The 26,120-nt window shown below is 31.9% G+C and overlaps 1 protein-coding gene across 3 annotated transcripts; it reads right to left on the reverse strand.

Moving 5' to 3' along the window:
* Nucleotides 1–4,535: 4,535 nt before the first annotated feature.
* Nucleotides 4,536–26,095, reverse strand: LOC143239851 (serine/threonine-protein kinase PAK 1-like). 3 transcript variants are annotated; one of them, XM_076481424.1, is made up of 6 exons: nucleotides 25,966–26,095; nucleotides 23,029–23,128; nucleotides 21,724–21,920; nucleotides 18,254–18,392; nucleotides 6,692–6,779; nucleotides 4,536–4,741 (listed from the first exon to the last, which is right to left on the reverse strand). In XM_076481424.1, the coding sequence occupies exons 1-6, from the start codon at nucleotides 26,032–26,034 to the stop codon at nucleotides 4,687–4,689; spliced, it is 648 nt and encodes a 215-aa protein (XP_076337539.1). In that variant the 5' UTR covers nucleotides 26,035–26,095; the 3' UTR covers nucleotides 4,536–4,686. The 3 variants fall into 3 exon arrangements, 2 of the variants coding, with proteins under 2 accessions (XP_076337539.1, XP_076337540.1); XM_076481425.1 differs by having other exon boundaries at nucleotides 6,660–6,779; XR_013021406.1 differs by lacking the exons at nucleotides 18,254–18,392; nucleotides 21,724–21,920; nucleotides 23,029–23,128; nucleotides 25,966–26,095 and adding an exon at nucleotides 11,793–12,007 and having other exon boundaries at nucleotides 4,722–4,741; nucleotides 6,660–6,779.
* Between the last annotated feature and the right edge of the window lie 25 nt (nucleotides 26,096–26,120).

Below are 26,120 nucleotides of genomic sequence, written 5' to 3' on the forward strand. Positions count from 1 at the left end.
AAATAGACTAAAATTTTAGTTTTATAATTTATAATACTCTAAATGACAAAACTCGTTCAAGTTATAAAGAATACACACATGAAGTTAAAATGATACTTAAAAGCAGCTTCAAAAGTGACTGATGTAAGATAAATGACCTGCAGAAAGATGCAGTTTTCAAGGACACTGAAATAGGAAGAAGGAATATGCTTACTGATAATTAATCTGTCACAGATGTACATCGGGTTTACCATATAAACTGATTCAATAGGGTAATGGACGCAGCTACTTACGATAGAATTGAACAGCTGAAACACACCATAATATTTCCACTTTACTTCACTTTTGTTTTCTTCACAAAATGCAAAATGTACTGCAAATAATATACATCATTGCATTTGTCTTTGTATATTTTGTCAAGCACTTTATGAAAGGGAGAGGTGTGATTTTGATCCCTGATAGACTCTAACTTTCAGTGGAAATTTCTCTGTCTCCAATCACAGTTTTTTTTCCAAATGCTTCTGTTACTTCCCATACGTTATGTATGAGGTTCACACGCATTCGTGGGACATTCCTTTTTCTTGCGCACTGCAGTATCATCTCTCTTGGCTCTCTGTCATTAACCTTTTCTAGGTCGATGAATATCACGTACAAGTCTTTTCTTTCCTCCACATACTCCTTTATCAATCTTCTCAATAGAAATATAACATCTATTGTTAATCTAACAAACATAAAACTAAAATTTTCTGTTTCTTTTCTCAGTCTCTGATCTGTAATCCTCTCCTATATTTTCATTGTGTGACACAAAATACTATACATCGATAGTTGCTGCAGACATTCCTTTGTTGCCTTTCCATTCTATAAATACAATACTGAAAAGTCTACACATCATCTAACTGTTTAGCTTTCGTTGCTTCTTAAATGCTTCAATGAGTGTATATATATATGTATGTCGTCTGAGCTGATTGCTTTCCCTTTTTCTCTAACTCTTTAACTATTTTCTCATGTGTGTTATAGACTCTGGCGTTCATATTTCTCCGATTTACACTCTTCATCTAATAAGTGTTTCAAGTGTAATCCCCATTTAATTTTGATATCTATCATCTTTACAATAACAATGACATTATTATCCTTAATAAATTCACACCATACATATCCCTCGTTTTGGCTAATCTGCACATAATTTTCTTCTTCCTCTATTCTTCCCTTCAAATTTTTTCATAAAGCTTTGCATATATTCTCTGTTTGGTAATATAGCCTTATATATTTCTTTTTTCAATACTACGTATCAATCCAGATTTCACTGGTTCACTGCCGCCTCTTAAATTTTTTCTTCTCTTTTACATTAGTCTGCACTTACTTGTTCCACCACTCTGGAAATAGTTTCTCTCTTTGATCACCAAGTATAACATATATTTTGACAACCTCTTCCCATATATCATTCACATTTTTTATCCCATTAAATATGCCTGCACTCCATCACCATCCTTTCTAAGAACTCCTTTGATGCATTTCTTTCTTTAAACTTCTCCACCTTATTTTGATGGTACACTGTTTAAACCACTATTCTGCCTTTCCATTTCATTTCGTAATTTATCACTAAACTCCGATGGTGTAGTTTAAGGCTTTGCCTAATATTGCTTAGTAATCTGCAACTTCCCATCTAGTCACTTCCTCTCTCCTAATTAACAAATAATCTGTTTGACTCCTAACATTCTCATTTCTGTATGTCATCAGATTTTCTTCCTTTTTATGACAAATTGTATTGGCTACAGCGACGTCACGTGCCTAAACCAATATAATCTGCAATGTATTGTTCGAATCCTCTCTAAACTCATTTTTTTATTACTGCATTTTACTCATGAAGCAGAGATACATATTTTATTGAGTATGCCATATTGATCGGTGGCTGAATGTCATGAGATCTGCTCGGGCCTTCAACAAGTTTTTAGCTTCAGCTACCTGTCCTGTGAACATCAGGTCTACCCTTATATCTGACGGAAGGTATTTTCATCAACCTATGTTTACCTGGTTTTAATGTTTCAATTTGACTGTCATTTTTATTTGTAATGACACTTGATAAATTGAGTCTGCTTCAATGTAGACCAGTTTGTGATAACCATAGGTGACTTGGAAAGGAGTTCTATACTAGGTCTCTTCTGGAAAGCCTCTCATGGTTGCTTTACTGGTGGTTCCTCACATGCTATGGTGCTTGTTCTTTTTCAGCAAGTCCACCCCTTTAACTAGGGATAAACTTTATTTTGTCTATCACCAGACTGATGAAGTGAACTATTAGTTACCTTGAACATATCAAAAAACTTAAAATCTATATCAGCAATAGGCTTCTGTACAACTAGTTATTCGAGGTATCAGAGACAGATAAGGTGGTTGTCTCGAATCATAGTAGTACTGTAATATATAATCTTCTTCGCTGAATTCCCTGCTGGCACAGCAGTAAGTCTACGGATTTACAACGCTAAAATCAGGGGTTCGATTCCCCTCGCTGGACTCAGCAGATAGCCCGATGTGGCTTTGCTATAAGAAAGCACACACCTTTTTTTTCTTTTTTTCAGGGAGGCAGACAAGGAAAGACCGATAAAGAAAAGTCTGCCAATTTTGATGATCGGTCAAGGTTCTATTTGCCAAGTTTCTAATTATTATGACTAGGATGAACTAGTGAATCAGCAGTTCAAATAATCATTTAATTAAAAAATCAAAAAGTGAACATTAGTGGCATTTTTTGCTTTCTGAGCTTTGAAGAGGCGGTATGCAGTAAAATGTCTCCAGAATGTCATGTTGTAACCGGTCGATTATTACATTTTTGGAATATTTTGTTGGTTGAAAATTCATTACAAATCTTTCTTTCTGAATTATAAAGCGAAATCTGGTAGTGATATGTTTGTATGATGTCTTGCGTTAATCGTTCGATCGCTTTGTGTTGTAACAGAATCTTGGCAGAGTGTGGGTTTTCTTATAGCTAAACTAGCTGCTCTTGTACACCAAGGGAAATCAAACCTTTGATTTTATAGTTGTAAATCTATAGACTTACCGCTGTCCCAGCGAGTGATAAATCTCGGCAAACCAGTCGAAATTCTAGATACACAGCGAGGTCAACTGAAGTTATTAAAGTTCTAGAGAAAGTTAAAGTTCGATTAAACTGTTAATGATGACCAGTGATTTTGGTAGAAAAGAAAAGGTAGTTCAAGATTTAAAAAAAAAAACCTCATCGGTGCTTTATAACTGATTAAACTTTCAGCTCAGTTTGTAGAGTATACTTGCTTGATTTGTGAGACAGAAAGGATTTGACATTGAAATATTTTGACAAAAGCTATTGGTTTCAAGACAGCCGAAAGTTCATATGCATATATCCAGCAGAAGCTAATATAAAGTGTAATTGATACACAAAATTCTACAGCTCAGGGTAAGTGAAGTGGTGTTTAGCTAAGAATAAAAGATATCATGTCTCAGGCTCTATACGAACGTTATCTTTCCCGTAAGATGAACTTGGTCGTTGTGGATGAAGTCATTCCTGTAACTGATTTTTACTCAGCATTGGAAACGAGCTATGTCTTTTTCAGTAGTTCATATGTACCTGCCAAGTGAATCAAATACCAAAAAGACATATCTGGCTGACAAACAGTTGAGCTAAAATTTACTTTGATGCTCGCTGGGCGAGCCAGATCAGAGTGACTAAGGCAATGGAAATGCAATTTGACTGCTTCATCAAGACATTAAGAAGTAAAGAGTAGTTATCGGGGAAGGTGGAACATCATCATGATGGCCGATTACTACTGGTCGTTGAAATGAGATGTTTAAAATACAATACATACAAGAACAATAACAATACAGTTTATGAGACTAAAAGATATAATTTCATTAATAAATCATAACGAATGAGGATGCATATTTTACACCAATTTTGACCCTTTTCTTTAGATTGTTTATATTTTAGTGTACAAACGTAATTACAAAAAAAAAATGTTCATTGTGTTAAACGAAGTAATAATTTGATCTAAGTACGTTTTTTTTTTTCTTCCCGATTCACAAATCTTCTTATATGACAGAAATACATCAATATTATTTTCAAATCCTGCATAGCTGAATTATGGAAAATTGCTGTGTGCTTGAACTTCATAAATGTTACAAATATTCAGTAAAATATAAAATATTTCTTAACTCGTTTCACTTTGTTCATGGTATTATTCTTTAATGAAATGTTTTATTTTCCTTTGTTGGCTTATAGTATGTTGCTGCTCATGGAGAAATCTGGTGAACACACTCTGTTAACCTACTTTTGCTAGAGCGATGCTGGCTTTGTAAACTGCTTCTTGCAAGTCATTTAAACATGTGTGTGAGAATATTTAATTTTAAACATAGTAACGAGTTTTGATTATGTGTTTTATTATATTGCGTGTTACACTTTATCAGAGACGAGTCTCCGATTTATTATGTTATGTATCACGGTTTCAAATAGTCAGAAATTGTTATTTGAATTTAAAGTTAATTGACTGTCAATGTATATCAAATTTATGATATTTGCCAACAAAACCGATACACACAATTGTCTTTTTCAACACAAATTTATTATATACACAATTCACACAATTTTGATACTTATATTACCGAATCTACAAATATACATAACAGGTGAGACATTTGCAAAACATATATATATATATATACATTAAACACATAGAAACATAGATATTAAAATAAATATACAAAATCCGTTAGACATTTGTTGTCACTGCTCTGCCAGATTCTGTGTGTAAAGTAAAAATATTTGTTCAGAAAATATGCTTTTTCTACATTATACTCATTTTATTAAATTAGTGTCTGTATATTATAAGTTTAATATATTCTTACAGTGTAGAGCACTCTAATGACATGCTGACAAATTAAGAGTAAATAATTTTATATGTTAAACTACAAATTTTTACCAACACGATTTCCATAAAAAAAAGCAACAAATTAGGCTAAAATACGACTAAACCATTCTGAACATTGATGACATTTTAACACTTGATAAAAGAAACAGTTTAAGTTTATAAGTCTATAAATCCAACAAGAACTGTGTAAGAATCTATAAAAATTTATTTTCAACCATTCCTCTATAAGCAGATGTTTTCAGGTTTGAATTTTCTACTGATAAAAATGCTACATACACTTTATCATAAAAATAAAATAAAATTCGCTACATATCAGCAGTGCTACAATTCTTTCTATAACTTGTTGAACCATTCCCAGTTGTATAACAATTTATAATATACTATAGTATTTTCCTTACTTTGGAATAAAAGTTGAACTCTAAGCAGGTATAAAGATCACACAAAAGAAGAAAAACAAAATCAACAAGGTTCTTCTAATTCCTTTTCTCAAACCATTAAAGAAATAAATTTCTCCATGAATTATTTAAAAATATTTAAATTTTCATTTACATTTTGAAAAATAAATATTTGTTTCACATTTTTAGTAGATTTGTTTATTTTTCTCTCACTCTGAGAAAGTACTCAAAAATGTGGAATGATGTTATATTCTTTATCATGTTAAAATGTGTAAAGATATGCATAAATGATTTCTTTTATAAGGATTTACATAACCCACGAACACAGTTATTATTATTATTATTTTTATTTACAAGGCATAAAAATGTCATTTATTCATTTTTGAATTTAAAGCATTTGCTATTGCAAAAATTTATGCAAATACAACAAACAGGAAAGTAACTCTTATTATTATACAATAAATTGCATCTCATTAACGTTATACATGTAAATATAAAAAGTTATTAATATTCTTTTTCACTGGAATCTTTTTTTTTTCTTAACATATAGAGAGAACTACCTCGTAGATCATCATCTGCCACTCAATTCCTCAAGGAACATAGGGCCGCAATCACTGCGGTTTCTGTAACAGGTTTTTAAGTGAGTAGGTTGTTAGCCCACTGCACCTAGCCGTCCCTAATTTAGTAGTGTAAGACTAGAGGGAAGGCAGCTAGCTAATCATCACCACCCACCGCCAACTCTTGGACTACTCTTTTACCAACAAATAGTGGGATTGACCGTCACATTATAACGCCCCCACGGCTGGGAAGGCGAGCATGTTTAGCGCGACGCGAACCCGCGACCCTCAGATTACGAGTCGCATGCCTTAACGCGGTCGGCCATGCCGGGCCACCTCTTAGATGAACCGTACAAATTATAGTAAAAACAAGTGTTTCTATCAACAGTGAATGCATTAAAATTTAAAGTATCTGAAAACAAACTCAAACAAAACCGATTTCTATAATGTCAGAAATTTTATCATAGGAACATTACTATTCAGTTGAAACACTTCTCCCAGTTACAAATCAACTAAAGTAAAGTGGAATGAATGGATTTACATGTAGCTAAAACTTTTTAAAAGTGAAAATAATTACATTGGCCACGAAGACAAATACTATTCTATTTTTTCACTAGTGAAAGCTGATACTGTATGGAGTTTATGGATATTACAAAATAAACAATATTTAATTATGAGGCGGTATCTTAAATTAAAGTTCTCATACTGTTAGATGAACAGCCAAGCATAGCAATGAACTTTCACAATTACTGTTATTGTTTTTTATTGTGTTTCATTAGGATGTTAGGTTCAATGAAGAAGAAAATATCTTAGTAAAATAATAGTAATTTATAACATACCTTTAAAAGTTAAGTAGCAGTGTATAGTTTACCTGCATTCACTTCCAGAAAGTCTCCAAATAGCGGAAACAAACGAATTTTGAGCTCTGGTTTCCCGTTTGTTGTAATGAGGAGATATATCTGAAAAAAAGGAGTGTAACTGAATGAATAATTCAATAACTCAACTTAACTGCTTAAAATAATTCTGATACTAAAAAAAAATATGTATATATAATGAAATATATATATATATATATAAAACATTAAAAGTTCACATGGTAATAATGATTTTTTACGGAGTTTCCCAATTTACCCTTTTATATCGAAATATCCAATAATTTATAATACTTTCTGAACTATGCTACTATTTTTATTGGGGCTAGTTATTTTTTATGCAGAGTTTTGTTGATATAAAATGTACTCGCTGTACTTGGATGAGGTGAATTACAATACCCACTTGTAACTAATTTTTTCCTTGATATATCAGAAAATAGCAAGGTGTTTCTAATGTTAAACAATTGAATATTTTCAGAGTTAAATCGTATTTATCCATTGCATCACATATAGTGTAATAATGTTATGCAGAACATACAGATCTCTCAAACAAATTTATTGGACACGAATGCGTTTTGGCGAAAAATTCGATGTTTTCCTCCGTTTTCAAAGTGCACAACTTTTATTGTCATTTTGATCTGACAATCAGTGCCTTAACACGTGTAACATCACATACTCTGAGCTTGTAACGTTATTACATATATTTCTCTTTAAAATAACAAAAATATCCCTTTTGCGTTTCTTTTTTTGAAGAGTATATATAAATAATAAAAATATTAATTGAATAGTTGTTACCATAAAGTATAAAATGTACATTTTATATGTAAATATCAATTTAATATGGCATATAAACTATAAATATATCAGTTTAATTATTCTTACTAACCCAGATAAACTACAAAGATGTTTGAAAACTATTCCTATAAACAGTGCTTAACAAATGTTTAATAGGGAGCAACTTGGAAAAGCATTATTAGATGTTAATGGTATTATAAGGATTCTACTATGGAACAGAATAATTTGACAATGTTTTATGTGAAGGAAGCAACTACTTTCATTAACAGACAATAGCAGAAACGGAAAGAATCACATCTATGAATAAAATATGTTCAGATATTTAATATGGTTTTGAAATAATTGATCACGCAGTTTTTAAAATGAATAAAATACATATGTAATAAGAAAGTAGAAAAACAAACAAAAAGTTTGATCCGACATTAAACAGCATCAATCTGAGGCGCTTCGGGTGAGCGGCGTTTGATCCGCACAGGGTGCCCAAATCAACATTGCAATTACTGGTTTTTGTTCATTTTAAGGGGGTAGAATTTTAGAATTATCACGCATTACAATTTATCTTAGCCAAGCCCCCAGATTTTATGTCACGTATTACGATTTAAAATAGGGGGAAATTTTAATTTATTAAATGTTGTTAACTATTAAATTTCTGATATTTGTAAAAAAGATTGATACTCACAATTTTCTGTTTTTATTTTATTACAATTTATAACGGTCATTACAAATAGTTAATAGAAAAATTAATCATATACACTCTCACAAACAATATTCAGTCCTCTATCTGCTCTGGAACCGAATATTTTACAGATGGTCCAGAACGAGCGAAGAAATTCTGAGTTCATATTATTATACTTCGCTTAAGTTAGGTTTTCTTGGCTGACCTTATACTGCATACAGACTGACTTATTGTCATTGAAGATATTTAATATTCTTGCAGAAGGTGAACGGTTCGTAATGTTCGAAATCTATAAACATTCCTTGTCAAATTCGGCACTTTTCCATTAAAAAACCTTTGTCATAATTATAGCTTCCGTAGCTTATAGTATGCTGACTGTAGCGATCAACAATATAGAATCTTAGTGTGTTGGTTTGAACAGTTTAAGGCGAGATTCTCGAATGTTAAGCAACGTTCGAAACACGCAAGCGTTCCGTGAAACAAATATTGTCCACTTTCACTCTTTAAAACCTTCTACAAGTTTAAATTTTAGAATTGTGGCTGTTAGCGGGAGAAAAGGTATGTGTGTTATAATTATCTGACTATATTAAGACAATATCCGGAATAAATCAACGTTATAACACCTTCACACACTCACTCACACACACGTATATAATAATTCAAGTCCTACTTAGTCAATTTTCTGTGGTCTATAATTTGAGTTTATGTAAACACACAGAATAAAGAAAGAAAAAAGTAATGTAGTTTACTGAGACACTAATCAATCAGTACTTGTTATTCCTGTTATTATGTGTTCATGTTTCACTTACTGGGCAGAAGTGTTGTATGTTTAAAATGTACGGTGTTGATGTTAAGGACAAACTGTTATCAGTTCGGCTCGTTTGGGTTGAGAAAATCTTTTCCGTTGAAGAGTGAACAACGTTTCGACCTTCTTCGGTCATTTTCAGGTTAACAAAACCTAAAGAGGTCGAAACTTTGTTCTCTGCTTTATTAGTAAAAGTGTTAATTCCCATATCAACTGTCCTGAGATACAATTTTTTATGAAGATCGGTAGACTCAGGTATTTTGATTCAATTGGCCTGCAATACACCAGAAAGTAGCGAAAGTTTGTGTTAGAAACAGTATTCAGAAAACTGAATGTTGTGTCTTAGTCGCCACACGTTTAGAGACACATGTCGCAAATGTAAATGTAGTATAGCTATAACACTAAATAAATGACAAAAATCACACGTATAATTCATTTTTAATTCGTATGTTGCAATGTGTGCAAACCAAACGAAATTACAATAGGGCCCGCGTGTTTGGCGGATATCTACGGAGACACTCATTGATATCAGTGGCTCTCTGCATTTATACATTACTAACCGTAAATTAACAGGTCGCGTGATTAGTCTTTTTAGACCAGCAGGGAACTGCGATAGTGATTTAAGTTATTATTAGCTTCAGTATAATATATTATACACATAACGTTTAGTTTGGATTTGTTTTATTTTTTCGCACTGTGTATTTCTAACAGTTAGAACTTAAAGAAATGACAAAACTTGCCCTCTTCTTGATATTTTTGTCTTATCGATGTTACAGGTTCACTTGCACTCCACCTTCTTAATTATATTGTACGCCCTAATGTTGCTTTGCCTTCAGTATTACACAGTTAGAGAGCGAACCAGACATTTTCGCTTTTAAGTGATGTATCAAACAGTTCTTTAAAATATTTCTAGTCTTAATAACAAAATGACAAATCTGGTATATTCTTATTATCTGGTATTCACACTTTATTTTTTTTTTTTTTTTTTTTTACTTTCTGACCCCGAAACTGAAGAAAGTCTCAATTTTTCCTCCTTAGTATTACAATTCAAAATTAAGGATAAACCCTCTAATTGTATAACATGGTTTTCCATTGTTACGTAGGTACCCATAGATGTTTGGGACCACCACATATCCTCGATACAGTGTCTGTATAATGCCTTGACGGACAAATCAGGACCAAGCGGTTTTACAGACTTATTATCTATCAACACGTAACGTAATAAGAAGACATTGTGAGAAGTATTACCTGAGTCTGACTATCAGTACGTAGAAAATTAATAATAGATATAGCTTCCAACAAAAATTATAATAAGGGTTTAACAATGACAGTTATTTTTCTAACCTCTACGTCTCTTCTTCTCGTTTTAATTTCTGTCACTCCAGGTCAGGGTAACAAAATGTGGGATCTGTTGCATGTCCTCGATATTATAGAATGGATTTTTTATTGATGTGGGAAATAACATTTTTGTGGTTCCTCTAAACCAAACGATTTTGGGAACTAGCAAGAGTGTGACACCCCCCTAGCACAGTTGACTCTCTTTGAATTCAACCATCATTTTGAGATCAGGCAGAAAAAGATGCAATAAAGGAAGGGTGAAAAATATGTCAGGCGGGAATGTATCAGAAATATATTTTCAGTCTAAAATACACAAATCATGTATCTTTGCGCAAAACTTAAAACAAACAAACGAACCTGTATAAAGGTGAAAGAAAACTTTAAGGAACAGAAGGGAAAACATCCAGAGTACACTTTGGACTCTGACGTATGTGAAAAGACTGATAATAACAGAATATTACAGATACTTGTAATACGTAAATAGAAAACTAAAGTAATGAAAATGGATCATGACATATCATTTTCAGCACACTTAGCTTTATGATCAGTAAAACATTATTTCGGTTGAATACCAGAAGAAATATTAAAGATTATTATGAACCATGCACAGACTGCGAGAAGAGAAAACTAGGCTCTACTTTAGAATAGCTACCCGGCATGGCCAGATGGTTAAGACGCTCGACTCGTAATCCGAGGCTCGTGGATTCGAATCCCAAAGTACTCGCCCTTTCAGTCGTGGGAGCGTTATGACTGACGGTAAACTCCACTCTTCGTTGGTAAAAGAGTATTCAAAGAGTTGGTAGTGGGTGGTGATAACTAGCTGCCTTCCCTCTAGTCTTACACTGCTAAATTATGGACGCTTAAAGCAAATAACCCTCGTGTGGCTTTGTGCGAAATTCAAAAACAAACAAGCAAAAAACAATTACAATAACTTAAGGAGAATGCCAAGTTTAGCTATGCCTTTTTAGTTAATGCATGTTATGCATTCCCAAAGTTAAAATAGGAAACACTATAAAGCTTGCGAAATTGTTGAAAGAACCATATAGAATCATAAAACAAACAATCCCAGAGAGATTAATGAATGTAAAATGTTATCAACTTCATCAGTATGTTTGAGAAACATTCATTATGTACGAATTATGTAGTACATTATATTGACAACATCTAATTTTAAATACGGTTAGTAATGTAGATGAATATTATTGTCTGACTGATTTAATGAGTTGTGGTGATGAACAATATATAATATTATTATTATGGTGAAATAACTAATCGTGAAATTATTATTCGGTCAATATTAAGGTTGGCTTATAGTATGAATCAAATCACTAAATATTTTAGATGGATTAATACAACCGTTGTTCAGTACAACAAGAAAAGTAAGACACATGGAAGTTTAATGGTAAAGTTTCTATCAATGATAAACATTACTTTAAGAAGAAAGAACTAAAATGATATTAAGAATCAACTGTTTACATTATCTTACCAACTGACGCCACCGTAGTAGGAAAAAAAGCTACGCGAAAAGTTTATATTAACTTCAATACAACTCCTACATGAGGCATTAATCGAAACTTTAACGTTTAGAACGAGAGTTACAGGAAAACAGGCTGTCGATTTACTATCTTATATCAAACCTGTTTCCTTTTCGACTAAAGTACCTCTTTTTTGTGTCGGGGAATAAACACAAGGAACAGCATTAATCGAAACTTTAACGTTTAGAACGAGAGTTACAGGAAAACCGGCTGTCGATTTACTATCTTTAACTATGATCAATTATTAAAGTGTTTTTGTTTCCGAGAATCACAATGAGTTTGCAAAAATCATCCAACTAAGTGTCAGATCTTCATTGGAGAAGGGATGTGTGCACTAGTTGGTAAGTCGTAAGAACATAAAAGAAATCTATTTAAAAATCAATATTTTTGGGTTAGAAGAGTCGGTCCCTGAACATGAAGTAAGGAAGTCGATTATTCAGCTGACCCAACTGTATCTGAAACTATGATAAGGTTTGTTTGTTTGTTTTTTTAATTTCGCGCAAAGCTACACGAGGGCTATCTGCGCTAGCTCTCCGTAATTTAGCAGTATAAAACTAGAGGGAAGGCAGCTAGTCATCATCACCCACCGCCAACTCTTGGGATACTCTTTTACCAACGATTACTGGGATTGACGGTCACTTTATAACGCCCCTACGGCTGAAAGGGCGAGCTTTTTTTGTGATGCAGATTCAAACCCGCAACCTTTCGATAACGAGTCGAATGCCTTAACCACCTGGTCATGCTGGGCCGAAAATATAATGAGAATATCCTACATTGCCCAATAAACCGTATATAATTAACTACTTTTATCTCAAAATAAACCAATACAAAGGAACATCTTTATACCTATATTAAAAATTATATAATAAATAATAAGAGCAATAAAATAAATAATATAAAATTATATATTCAAACATCTAAGTACGCCCTCTAAATTCCGACACTGAGTTACACAACCCCTTTCAAACACGTGATCAGCTTCCGGTCAATTACCTCTTCCTTTCTTTGTGAACTTGACGATGACCGAAGAAGGTCGAAACGTTGTTCGCTCCTCTACAGGCTGTTCTCTATAAAATCGATTGAAACTATTTGTTGATTCATTTCATCTTGATACTGGAAGTTGTTTACCATGTGTACAGGGTAAAAAATTAGTGTCAGTATCACAGCATATAGATTGATCAAGTAGAGGTTTGAAGTGCAACTCAAGTTCAATTTGAATAGAACATTTTTTTCTCAATCTGCTTTTGTAAAGCAGAGCCACCTGTTTCCTTTTCGACTAAAGTACCTCTCTTTTGTGTCGGGGAATAAACACAAGGAAGACTTTTAGAAAGTGAAAGTGGAGACAGTGTTTTGATATATGCAGATTTTGAAAATGTTGTATTTTTTGTCGTCTTTGATTTTAAATCGTTTTAGAAATGTTTCTGCGGTTGTTTTGAAGAAGAGAAGCGACTTTAGTTAGATTGGTTTATAATTTCATACTTTGTTTTGGATGCTGGCAAAAAAAAATCTACAATTGCTATAAGTTTTGAAAGGGTAGATTTAAGAGAAGGATATTTTGTTTCCGATTCTGTAGGCAAAGTACATGTTTTTGTAGGTAAAATACATGTTTCTGTAGGTAAAGTACATGTTTTTGAATTATTCTTCTTGACACTGTTTTTTAGTTTCAGACAATCAATCAATTTCACTCCTTGTAAGCTCGCTCGAAATCATTGGCTTTTTGTTATTCTTTTTGAAATAAACACAAAAATATATTAATAATATATTTATCTGAAACAAAATCGACCACGTAAAATAAATAATATCCTTATTTAACAGAATAACATTACTAATTAAGCAGTCCAAGTGTATTAACATTGATGTTAAAAATACATTAAATTCAACTCATTTTTAAGAATCAGATGTGTGATTTTTTAATATTTTCTTCTGGAAATATTTAATGTAAATATTAATCTGTTCTTGATATAAATTTGTAGTGGTTTGTCATTTTAAGAATATAAAGAAATTTCGACGAGTATTAAAATACAGAACAAGAATAATTAATGTCAACTTACTTCCAACGATTATGAAGATTTATCAATATGAGTTTGTGTTCATCTTAAATTGACAGCTAACTTCACTTTGTGTACGTGACAACCGAACATCAAAACCGTTCATCACCTATTCCACCAGAACTTGTAAAGCAGGAAGGACATAACAAAAACTTTAGCTACTGAGTTAATGTTTATATATCTCAGACTGTAAAACAAATTGATGTTATTTTTTTATTACTTATATATAAAAAATATCTTAAATATCATACGGTAATGAACAACTTCCTAAAGAATAGAAGGAAGGCACCCAGTTATCACCACCAACCGTCAACTCTTGGGCTACTGTTTTATAAACAAATAATGGAATTCACCGTCACATTTTAACACCCCGATAGCTAGAACGAGAGGGTATTCAAACCCTGCCTCTTACGTTGCGAGTCGAGCACCTTAATAATCTGGCCATTTCAGGCCTACCGTAAGATCGTAAAGTCAAGCTCAAAACTAATTTCATTATAAAATGTAATAAAACAATCTTAAATATCACAGATAAACACGTTGATGAACTAATTCCTTAAAATCAAAGAGCCAAACTTGAAGTAAATTTGAATCTCATTCAGAACAATGATTTGTCATTGGATAGCGGTGGTCTTGAGTCTCGATATTTAAATTAGAATATAAATTGAATATTTATTCAAGTGTGAGTGCAATAATTATAAAGTACGTCTTTTCCTGGATTCGCTCTGTAGTCAATGTATGTTTTGTGTTAGTAGATTTACTGTTTAATTAGGTACATATCTAGATTATTGTTTAGGTCAATTTGATGTAACCACTTGTCCAATGTGTCTCAGCAGATAAAGTGGGCTCCCAGTTCGAATTCCGTTATTGTGAATTTACTCTCTAGATTTTCTGTTTATGAGTGTGTTATTTGATTATAGTATTTCAAGTATTTGTGACGTATGGTGTGTTGGCTAGCTGCTTTCAATCTAACGATGATTGGTACGCATAGCTTTTGTATCGGTTTTATTGTTTTTGTTGTCGAATTTCGTACGAGCCTAGGGTTATCTTCGCTATCCGTCCCTAATTTTTAAATGAGAGACAAGACACGGGCTACTCTTTATTAATGAATAGTGAGATTGATCGTCATAGTATAATGCTTATAAGGCTGTAATGACACCCATGTTCGATGACGAGATTCGAACTCGCGACTGTATATTTCAAGTTTTTTTTTCTCCCGTACCTCAGTGTTGAATCTGAAGGCTTATAATGCTGACAACCAGGTTTCGTTTAGATAGCCCATTACGTAGGTTTATGCCTCACAATAAAAAAAAACAACAACCTACATTTCTGAATTCATTGCATGATTACTTAATAAGATCTTAAACTAAACTTGTTAACACTCACGTCACAAATTTTTGATAAATTTATCGTTGTGGAACCTCTTGCAGTTTTTCCTGCATCTCCCTCACGTTTTAAACTAGAATTTCCAATTATTTTATATAATCGAAGTTTCTTTCTCTCCCTGAATTTCTGTCTTGAGAACACTGTGATACCTTGAGACTTTGTCGTTTACAAATTATAATACTGAACAAAAAAGAAGAATTTAATGTTGATAAACATGTCTACAACTGTAAGTATCAATATATTTGTATCAAAAGTAACATGAGGTAACCGATAAAAAACAGCAATCTTAGTGTAATCTGTCTAACTTCAGTATAATATTATAGTAGTATATTAGTACACTGGCTAACTGACACGTTTCATGGTAAGATTATCAACTGCTTTAATCAACATCGCAGAGTTCCATTCTTAGAGAACAATTTTAAATTATATTCTAGATTAGGAAAAGAGGGGAAGAAATAAAAATGAAATATTAATTGTATATTAATTGAGTTAACTGGTGATTAAATAACTCTAATGAATACTAACAATAAGCGGTTAAATCTAAATTGTTTTACCTACTGCAATTACTAGTTAAAAATTTCAGTTTAATTACATAGTTTTAAAACACCATAGCTTCCTTATTCGTAAGCCTATTATATGTTAGAAATATTTAATCAGTATAAACTCGAAAGTGTCATTTAAAGTTTTCTTTATAAGATATCACTTTCAAAATATTGATAATAAACCATACACAGATTGAAATATATTTAAAATGTTACCCTGCCCAACCAATTAGCTATAAACTTAATGGTTAATAACACTACAGGAATTCGATCCTATTGGATGCCTCTGTACCTAACAATAAACAAATTAAACCAACAAAAATATTATGCTTACACTAATTAAAGTATTAGAAGTGCTATTTCCACCGTGGCAAACACAAGCGGAGGAGTAAATATCTTTTCTATCATGTGTGCTGAAATTAGAATAATATTACCATTGTTCAATACTGATATTTTTCTCAATAAATATTTTCAAACCGCACAAGTTAGGTAATATTTAACCTGTGAAAAATATTTAACTTCAACTGATTAAAAATTTCAATACCTATAACTGAAGCCAACCAACGAGAATGAAGCACCGAAACCATTTGTTATAAACCTAGTCGTAACTTATGTTAGAAAAAATGCCCCTATTAAATCAGATGTATAGTTTCTTTTTAAAATAAATGTGTCTTACAGATCATTGTTATTTGTTATTTTTTGTTATTTTGAATTTCGCGCAAAGCTACTCGAGGGCTATCTGCGCTGCACAGATCATTGTACAAACATTTATATAAATACTCATTTATGGAGTTTTACTAAAGTTCTTTATGCACCAAATCATAGACGTACGAGGAATTTTTCAGAGGGTTGCTGCACAATTTTTCCTCGATTGAGTTTATATTTTCTGCTTCAGTTTTGCCCGAATTAAAATTAAAAATCTGTCTAACTGACCGCATGTATTATAAGCTAGAGGTGCTGCACCCTCCGGTCTCCTGCTCGTAAGTTGTGTGCACAATAGTTGAGATTAATCTTAACACGAGAACGGTGTTGGAAGTCCAGTACTTCATATTACTTCCATTTGTTCCGATCGTACTCGGTTTCATTAGCATTATTAGTAGCCGCTGATTAGGTCAGTTTTTGACCATTCACACTTTTCAAATTTTACATAAACTATTTTCTGTATATCGGATCCTAATACCAATTTTTAAAGTGACAAAATGAATAAATGTCCATTGTATAGTTACACTGTGACCTTTGAAGATATACTGTGATTCCCACTGCTTCAATCATTTCTTCAAATGAAAACAGTTGACGATTTGTAAACTTCTAGCTTATAATCCTTTGTCAGTTCAAATCATTGTTTATTACTCTGTAAACAATAGAACAGTGTGTCCAGCTTCATCACAATACTGTTGTTGTTTTTCATTTGTTTCGTCTCTTCACTAATCATAATAGATGATGAAGTTGCTCAGGATAGATTAGAGCCCCTTATAGTCCTAACTTGTCAAATTCTCAAGTTTTTTCTGATTTATTGGAAAACTGAACCCCCTTTTAAAACATCGTATTCAGCTGTATGTAGTTATCAACCATGATACAAGAATATTTTTTGAAACTTTTTTGTATTCATTCCAATATAAGATGCTAAGCATGTGGCCTAATGTGCCATAACTTGCAAATACAACAACACGCTGCTGTATTTTACATTCTGTATTGTGAGAACGAATAATTCAGATCGCTAGAAACGATAAATGTATTTTTAAACAATAAACAGGAAAGTCGGAGAAAATTAGGAAGAAACGGTGAGAATAAAAATAATAGAAGTGACAATAAGACCAACAACGAAAAGAGAAGATAAAATCGTAAAGGTAACTGATAAAGAACATCTAAACAAAAACCAGTCAAACCTCTGTTTCAAAAAAAATTAGGGATACCAAAGAATAAAATTATAGCAAAATAATTTGTCTAAATAATAGAAACAGGTCACTTGCCTGAACTTGGTATAAAGTTCATAGCGTAAGTTGCTTTACTCTCTGTATGAAAAGTGGATAGTATTAAACTACATAAATAACATTACTTGTTAATGTTTGTTTGTTTTGTTTTTGAATTTCGCACAAAGCTACTGGAGGGCTATCTCTGCTAGCCGTCCCTAATTTAGCAGTGTAAGACTGGAGGGAAGGCAGCTAGTCATCACCACCTACCGCCAACTCTTGGGCTACTCTTTTACCAACGAATAGTGGGATTGACCGCACATTATAACGCCCCCACGGCTGAAAGGGCGAGCATGTTGGGCGCGTCGGGGATTCAAACCCGCGACCCTCAGATTACGAGTCGCACGCCTTAACACGCTTGGCCATGCCGGGCCACTTGTTAATGACACTGACTTGAAGTTCTAAAGCTATTTGAAAGTTGAGATAAAGTCGTTCAATAGTGCGATTATAAGTATCTGATAAAACTTACGTTTACATGCATCCCGTAAAGAAACTCCAGGGTTTGTGAATCGTCTTTCTGGACAAGCCGAACATTTGTAAGACCCAAAATAATCACTGTAATGGTCCTTGGGACAGGAGACACATTCTTTTTGGTTTTTACTTCTGAACTGTCCAGGAGGGCACGAAACATAAAAAGAGGAATAATTTTTAACTTATATATTTAACCAAATCCCTCACACCAAAAAGTTGATAAAACAAGGAAATTAAATCATGTAACAGAATCAACAAAGCTCTTATTAAACCATGTAACAGAATCAACACAAGCTCTTATTAAATCATGTAACAGAATCAACACAAGCTCTTAAACATTTAGTTTTATAGATAAATATTTTATAGTATTTATACCTTTACTGTAAGAGCTGCTTTGTTAATATATTTCCCAAAAGAATTATCAGACAACTTGAAACGAATAGAAAAAAAATAGTGAAGAGCAACTTGAAATAGTGTATATATATATGTGTGTGTGAGTGTGAAAAATATATTTTTATGTATTTTAAATTGATTTATTCTTATTAACTTAAAAATATTACATAAAAACACACAAATATAAATTAAAAATACTGGTTTCGTATCTTAAACGATACTCTAGAGTTTCCACAATAAGGCACTCTCCTTAAGCTCCTTAAAAATGAAAGCATTTTCCAATATTTTTCATGCAAAAGGTTTATATATGTTTCAAATTCACTCTGTTTTAAACTATGAACTAGTATGGTTTAAAAATTACTAATTAACAAAATAATTGCCATAATTTAGTTTGTTTGGAATTAAGCACAAAGCTACACATGAGATAGAGAAAATGGATATTATTTTCAAAATCTATGAAACTGAATTATAGGAAATCATGGCACTCAACATGCTACTGCCCTTGGAAATCTAACAAACACAATCTTTTAGTTTTCTTATCCTAGAATGATGCCAGTCTTCGTAGCTAATATACTTCAACATGTATATTGGGATATTTGGCTTTTGATCTATTAATGTATATCTAGTTATCACTGTAGTGGACTGTATTGTTTTCACTGGTCAGCTACTTCCATGAACGGATGCTGTGTGAAAAATAAAAAACATTTGTTTAACAAAAGTGCTTATTCTACATCATATACAGTTTGTTTAATTAGTCTTTTTATACAGTACTATGTGAAAGTGTTAGAACAAAAGAATCTGTGATGACGATATATATATTTAGGACAAAAGAATATTTTGTCATTCTTTCCACTTTATGGGCTAATTCTTTCATGTCATTACTGATTTTAACAATTAAGTGAGCCAGGGTAAGAATATTATTTTTTTTTTAGAATTCCCTACACTTGTACCTTGGACATGTCATAATGGTTTTGTTTGAATGAATATAGTGATAAAATTCAGGACCTGAAAGAAATGTCATGGTACTGCATGCAATGTATTAACTATGTAAAATCAAGCTAGCATATTGTACCAAAATATACTAGAAGGAATCAATTTCATAGCAATCCACAAATAAATTTTGATAAAAACAGTAATAACACATATACGATGTTATCTTGTCATTCCACACCAAAAAGTCCGAGAATTGTCAGGAGGGCAGAGAGTTTGCATAAAAGCTTTACGTGATGCTAGTTGGTCTCTCCATCAAATTTATCTGTAGTAGTCTTAGGAGGCTGACTGCCACTGGTCTCACGCATGGCATAAATGCCAAATAATAGAAAAGTGTCCAGAGCTACAGTTTCAAGAAGATTCGATGATAATGAAATATTTGATCGTATAACCTTTACTTTGTTCTCCTAATATTGTCAAGACACTGTACTGCTGATAATTGGAAAGAAGTGATATGGATGAATGAGTCCTTGTTGAAATAGCTAGTTCAAAGTGCACGTTGGATGTCCTGTGGAAGAAAGGCGAAAAATACTTACTTCAATGTATAGCACCTATGATAGAGCAGGGAAGAGACATTGTGACGGTTTGGGAGTGTTCTTCTGCTGAGGTGACAGGAGATTCATGCAAACTATATGGAATAATGATGGACCAATGAAAGTACCACCAGATTTTAATTCATCATGGTAGACCAAGTGCTTTATTAATTATTGGTAATGAATTCTACTACCAAGAAGATAATGACCCCAAACAGTCATCCTAACTGTGCAGAAATTAATCAGCTGAGAGATATGCTGCTGGAGTCATTCAAATGATACAGTGGTTCCCAAAGAGCCCCAATTTTAATCCAATTGAGCAGATTTAGGACCTAATAGTTACTTCCAATGTAAGTATATGGGAGTGTATTCGACATATTTCAAGTAAAATCCCAAAGAAAACTGTGATTAAACGTGTTTCAACAATGCCTGAAAGACTTTCCATGGTTATTAAAGCAAAAGGGTGACACAGCAAATATTCACTGTTTGTTGAACTCAAGCGCTCTCACTAAATTTCTCTTGCATTAAATGTGAACAATAATAAAATATTGATGTTTTACTTGTGATTTACCTTCAAATGTTCTTTGAAAGTTGCCTGAAATCTGATTTTTGACTTTATTCTAACACATTTGCGCAGTACTATAAGATGGACTTACATGTAACTAAATATTTTTACAGAGTAAAAATTGATATCTTATGGAATTATGAATATTGCAAAATAAATAAATATCACACTATGAGATGGTACCATAATAAGCTGAAGTTTTCATAAGATAAGATGAACAGCCACATATAACAACAAATTCCTACATTTAATGATACTGCTATTTTGGTGTATGTGATATGGATAATAGCTTCAAATCAAACAAAAATAGCCTAGTAAAATAATAGTAATTTATACCACACCTCTAAGAGTTTAGAAGCAGTGTATCGTTTATTTACATCCACTTCTAGACTTCTGTCCAGGAAGTCTCAAAACACTGGAGACAGGTTATCTTCATTCTCAATGTTTGGTTTTCTATTTTTTATAATAAATCAAATACCTGAAAAAGAGTGTGACTTGATGACTAAATCAATAACCTAACTTAACAGCGTGTACAAATCTTTGGATAATCCTTCCTAATAATGTCTAAATTTCACTAGAGGTATAACTCTATAGTAGTTAAATAACACGGGTGAATTATCTAGTGTGTTTGTGTTTGCTTATAGGGGGTTAACAAAATGGTAGTGATACTATTGTAGAAAATACTATAGTTTAAGAGGTTGAAATATAATAATATAATATGTGCATTCCACAACGTTCAATAATTAATTGTTTGTTACTGTATAAAGTTTTGTCAAATGTTCATTGTTGCTGTGATTGTTCCACTATTCATCATTATCTTCAATACATCTTCATGTTTGAATAATGTGAACAGTCTTGTTTTTGTCTTTATTACAGCTATTCCCCGTAGTTGGTGAAAGAGATTCTCGACAAAGCATACGATTGTGTTTTAAAGTACAAATATGTAACTTTTAAGAATTTGGGTAATTACTGGTTACCAATATTTACCATGTCACTATTTTCCTCATGATAAGGAGGTTGACTATTGACTATTTCAATGGCTGTTATACCAAGGGACCAAATGTCAACCTCAGATCCATACTCTATCCTTCTTACTAATTCTGGAGCCATCCAGTGACGAGTTCCAACCAATGATGTTCGCTTATTTTGTTCTGGGGTGAGCTGAACACTTGTTCCAAAATCCGCTATGTGATGGAAAGAAACAAAAATAAAGTTCCCATATGAGGGAAAAAGAAAACATAAATAACTTGTAAATAACTGCTAGTCAGCCTAACAAAACTATCTTAACTCTAATTCAGGTTTCTTCTGCTCTTATTGCAAATTTTGACTATAAAATAGAAATATTTAATCATCCAAATGCACAAATAAAACTTGTCAGCATATAAAAAGTTGATAGAAATCTGGTATTTATGTGTATGTTTCTTGCTTAGTTATAGAACAAATAGTATTTAATGATGCATTTTTTGAAAATGTCAAATCCAACTAAATATACAATTTGTTTTATAACTACCAAATACCTAAATCCAACACTTTCCTTTTTTGCAATCGATTTGCTACAAATTTCCTTTTCTTTATTCACATGCATCATACATTTATAAACATTTAGGTATTAAATCAGAAAATAATTTATGATAATTTCTTGCAACGATGTGGGCGAGGAGTTCATTTGACATAGATTGTACTGTTGCTAGTAAGTATACATAAAATCTGCCTTTTATGTCAAGTTACAATCCTATTGAATTACTGCACAATAAGTAGCTGTGTTACATAGTTAGATTTATTTCATTATATGTTGTAAGTTTACAGAAAAAAATTGAATTAAGGTTTAAACATATTCAGTGCTTTATAGAGCTAGAAAAAGTCTATTTTTCGTTAGGAATTATTTGTCAATAATATTTTCCAAATTTGACATTGAAGTAAAAACGAAAAAATAAAGAACCAAGTGTAAAATACAACTAAGAAATATAACAGCAACTATTTACAATAATAAAAGAAAGCATGGATATATTTTCTTAGAAATCAATTTAGAAGATGTATCAAGTTATAAAATGTACATAATTTGTACTTAACATGAGAACTGGAAACATTCGTACTTACAGGTATGTATTTTATGTTGATAAGTAAGTTATTTTTATATAATCAAGTAACCTACTGATACCATGTGATGTTTCAACATTTTCATAATATATATACAATTTCAAGTAATCTATGTTAACAAGAAACTATTACAAACAAGCTAAAATACTTATAAATGCTTGTGTTTACTAAGTCATTATATGTCTAAACACTTACCTAGTTTTATTGTCCAATCCTTCCCAAGTAAAATGTTGTCACTTTTAATATCTCTATGAACTATGTTGTTGAGATGAAGAAATTGTATTACCTGGAGTATCTAAATGAAATATTAATTTATTTCAAAGTTAAATGTTTTAAGAGAGAAGCGTAATTTTAATTCAGAGTGCTTGTTGTATTCAATATATGTATGTATTTCTTGTGATAGTTGGAGACAACAAGACAAAAATTAATTAAAACAAAAAATATCAAAGTTTCTGTGCATTAATAACTACCAGAATTACTTTCATCATGTTATTAGGCTGATATATTGGTTGTTTTAACGTCTGTTGCCAAGAGGTAAAGGTTCTTACTAACTCTAACATCCAAACATAAAACTGGCCATGAGTAAAGTGTGGGCTTTGTAGGTTGACACCCACAACCTTGAGTGACTACCCCTGGGTAATTTTAAATTTAAATCATTTCTGAATTATGGTGTTTGCTGTTATGTCATCAATTTTTTTAATGAAAAATGAAGTTCTTTCATATTTTCCATTTTTATTATTTATATATTTTATTTTATATTTACAGTACAATATTAAGCTATACTTTTGTTGCTAAGCAACATGGCAATTCTGTATATTAGATGTTATATGAACGAATGCACCCAGCAACTGTCTTGCTTTCAGGTTGATATATTCTGTATGACGGAGGTGGACTGGCCATTGTGCAAAGGCACATGGGCTTCCTTGTATGAAATTCATAGGTTATATATGACTCTGATTGCTGGTGGGATGGTATGAGCCCCATCTCATAATAAAATGGAATGACCCCCCAGAAAAAGAGTCTCAGACCACCTCTGCTACATGACTATGTGATTGTAGATATTCTGAGCCTATTTCAGCATAAAACTACAACCTATATAGTTTTTTTTTGCTCAGCAATATGACATAGAACTCATTATTGAAAAACATCTTTACCCAAATATATTGACAATTTCATTACGTGAAGTTGTTACACAAGGTATCACTTCTTTTCTACGTGGTTTTTTGCTACCTTTCCTTTCCACATTAAAAAGATGCATACATGGGTGTATAAGTACTAATACCCAGATGCATACCATCGAGATCCACTTAGTAAGGGTGCAATATTTCACATTTCAAGGTTCTTTTCTTTTGGAGCTATGGTGGCCACACGTATACAAAAATACACACCATTTTATTATTATAGATAAACAATGTTTAGCATAATATTGCTTGCACAACATACACAGTAGATTTTGCATGTTTCCATGTAATCTTGAAAGACTAGACTGTTGCCTGCAATAGTTTTTAAATACGTGCTCTTGATAACTTTAATTAGTTATGTGATTTTCGATAAAATCAATTCTATAATTGTAAATTTTTCATCCACTTTCATGCCAAACCACTTTGTAAGTTTATACAGTATGTATTTCATTTGAACTATCAGTTTTTTCTTAATGTTACTTTATTTTGAAATTAATAGCTGGTGTGATAGAAGATTAAAAAGGTGCTATGCATTTAATATCACAGGTATAAGTTTCTTGCTGTATTTAGTGCAGTTAAAAATTTCCAATTGTAAATTAATAATAATTTTTGTACACTTATTGAAGATGTGCTTCATATAATGCACTGGAAGAGAAACTTTCTGTAACTATAGAAAGAACTATACTGAGTTTACGCTAGATGGAACTTCATTATTACTCTCTGAAATGTTATTTAAAATTTGTCATCTCTCGAGAAATGAAAGTCTATGGAAGCAAGTATTCAGAGTTTTGACAAGGAATTGCGATGACTATTGAACAAACTTTAAAATAAATTACAATCACCAGATCTCTTCTATATAAAAAAACTCTTAATAGTTACTAATAACAATCAATATAACATACTTCTTTACATACTACTGCTATTTCATTTTCATAAAGACAGGTTTTGGCAAGAACAAAAGTCATACAGCCAATTGCTAAATATTCCATTATTACCTAAAGAAACAAAGTTTACAATTTCACTTACATTTTGTTTTTTAATGAAATGATACTTAACAATGATACAAAATAATTTATTTTTCCTATTTTAAGTTTCTGTCAGTAATCATATATCTAACAAAAACAGAAAAGTTCTTCAAACAATCGTTCATGAAGTAGGAACTGCACTAACATCAGTTCTTTAACATTTTTTAAGTATGAGATTTTTATTGTCTAGAAACATTTGTGGTTCAGAAAAAATATATTAACTCAATTTCAAGTGTTAAGAAAGTGTGAATTAGCAAAGATCACTTTTCTAGATTTTTGTTACTTCTTCAATTTATAACTTTTATTTTTCTACCTCAAAAGATGTTATACATTTTTTTGAAATACGCTCTTTAATATATTGGTAACTAAAGCTGTAATATGATTCCCAACATTTATAAAATATTAAATTGGACTGTATTTTGTGTGAGAAACTGCAAATTTAATATTTATTGTATTACACACTAAACAATATTTACAATTTTGTAAATAATGCTAAATTTGAGGGTATTGTATAAGCTGCTAATAATTTAACAAACTCAACCTTTCTTGAATAAAATAATTTCAACAACCACGTATAAAACTTTGTGTGTGAAACATATCAGGAAGATGAATCAAGCATAGTAAAAACTACAGAGTTCTGGTAAGAGATAACATACTGGTAGAAGCTTAGAATGGAAATATAAGGTTATTGTGTCAGAAGCAAATGTGGCTGCAACCTCCCACACTAAAACTATCACGTATTATTTATAACTATAACTTAAACAAAGCAGAACCCTGAGAGTGACATGTAAAAATATTCGTAAACTTGTAGGGTTGCTTGAAATTGACCACTTAATTAAATAAAAACAGTACGTTAACCTACACTATAACAGGTAAGATTAAAAATAAAAGAGAATTAACATGTATGTAACACTAACAACACTAACCCAGAGTTCATCACCATCAAGAAAGTTATCCAAATAGTTGACTATATTTGGATGTTTATATTTCAGCATTATTAAAAGTTCGGTGATGACAAGCTCTTTTCTGGGTTGCTTGGTTATATTAATTTTGTTAATAGCAACTTCCAACCCAGTCTCAG

This window comes from Tachypleus tridentatus, chromosome 13 (assembly GCF_004210375.1).
Source record: "Tachypleus tridentatus isolate NWPU-2018 chromosome 13, ASM421037v1, whole genome shotgun sequence".
NCBI lineage: Eukaryota > Metazoa > Arthropoda > Merostomata > Xiphosura > Limulidae > Tachypleus > Tachypleus tridentatus.

Bases quoted from the DNA above. Each gene is read 5' to 3' on its own strand.
- LOC143239851 (XM_076481424.1), bottom strand. From the start codon at position 26,034: ATGCTGAAATATAAACATCCAAATATAGTCAACTATTTGGATAACTTT. The intron at 21,921-23,028 runs GTAAGTGTTTAG...TCCATCACATAG, and splicing joins GGATTGGACAATAAAACTAG to CGGATTTTGGAACAAGTGTT. The intron at 6,780-18,253 runs GTAAGTTTTATC...CCTTTTTTTCAG, and splicing joins TTTACGGGATGCATGTAAAC to ATATATCTCCTCATTACAAC.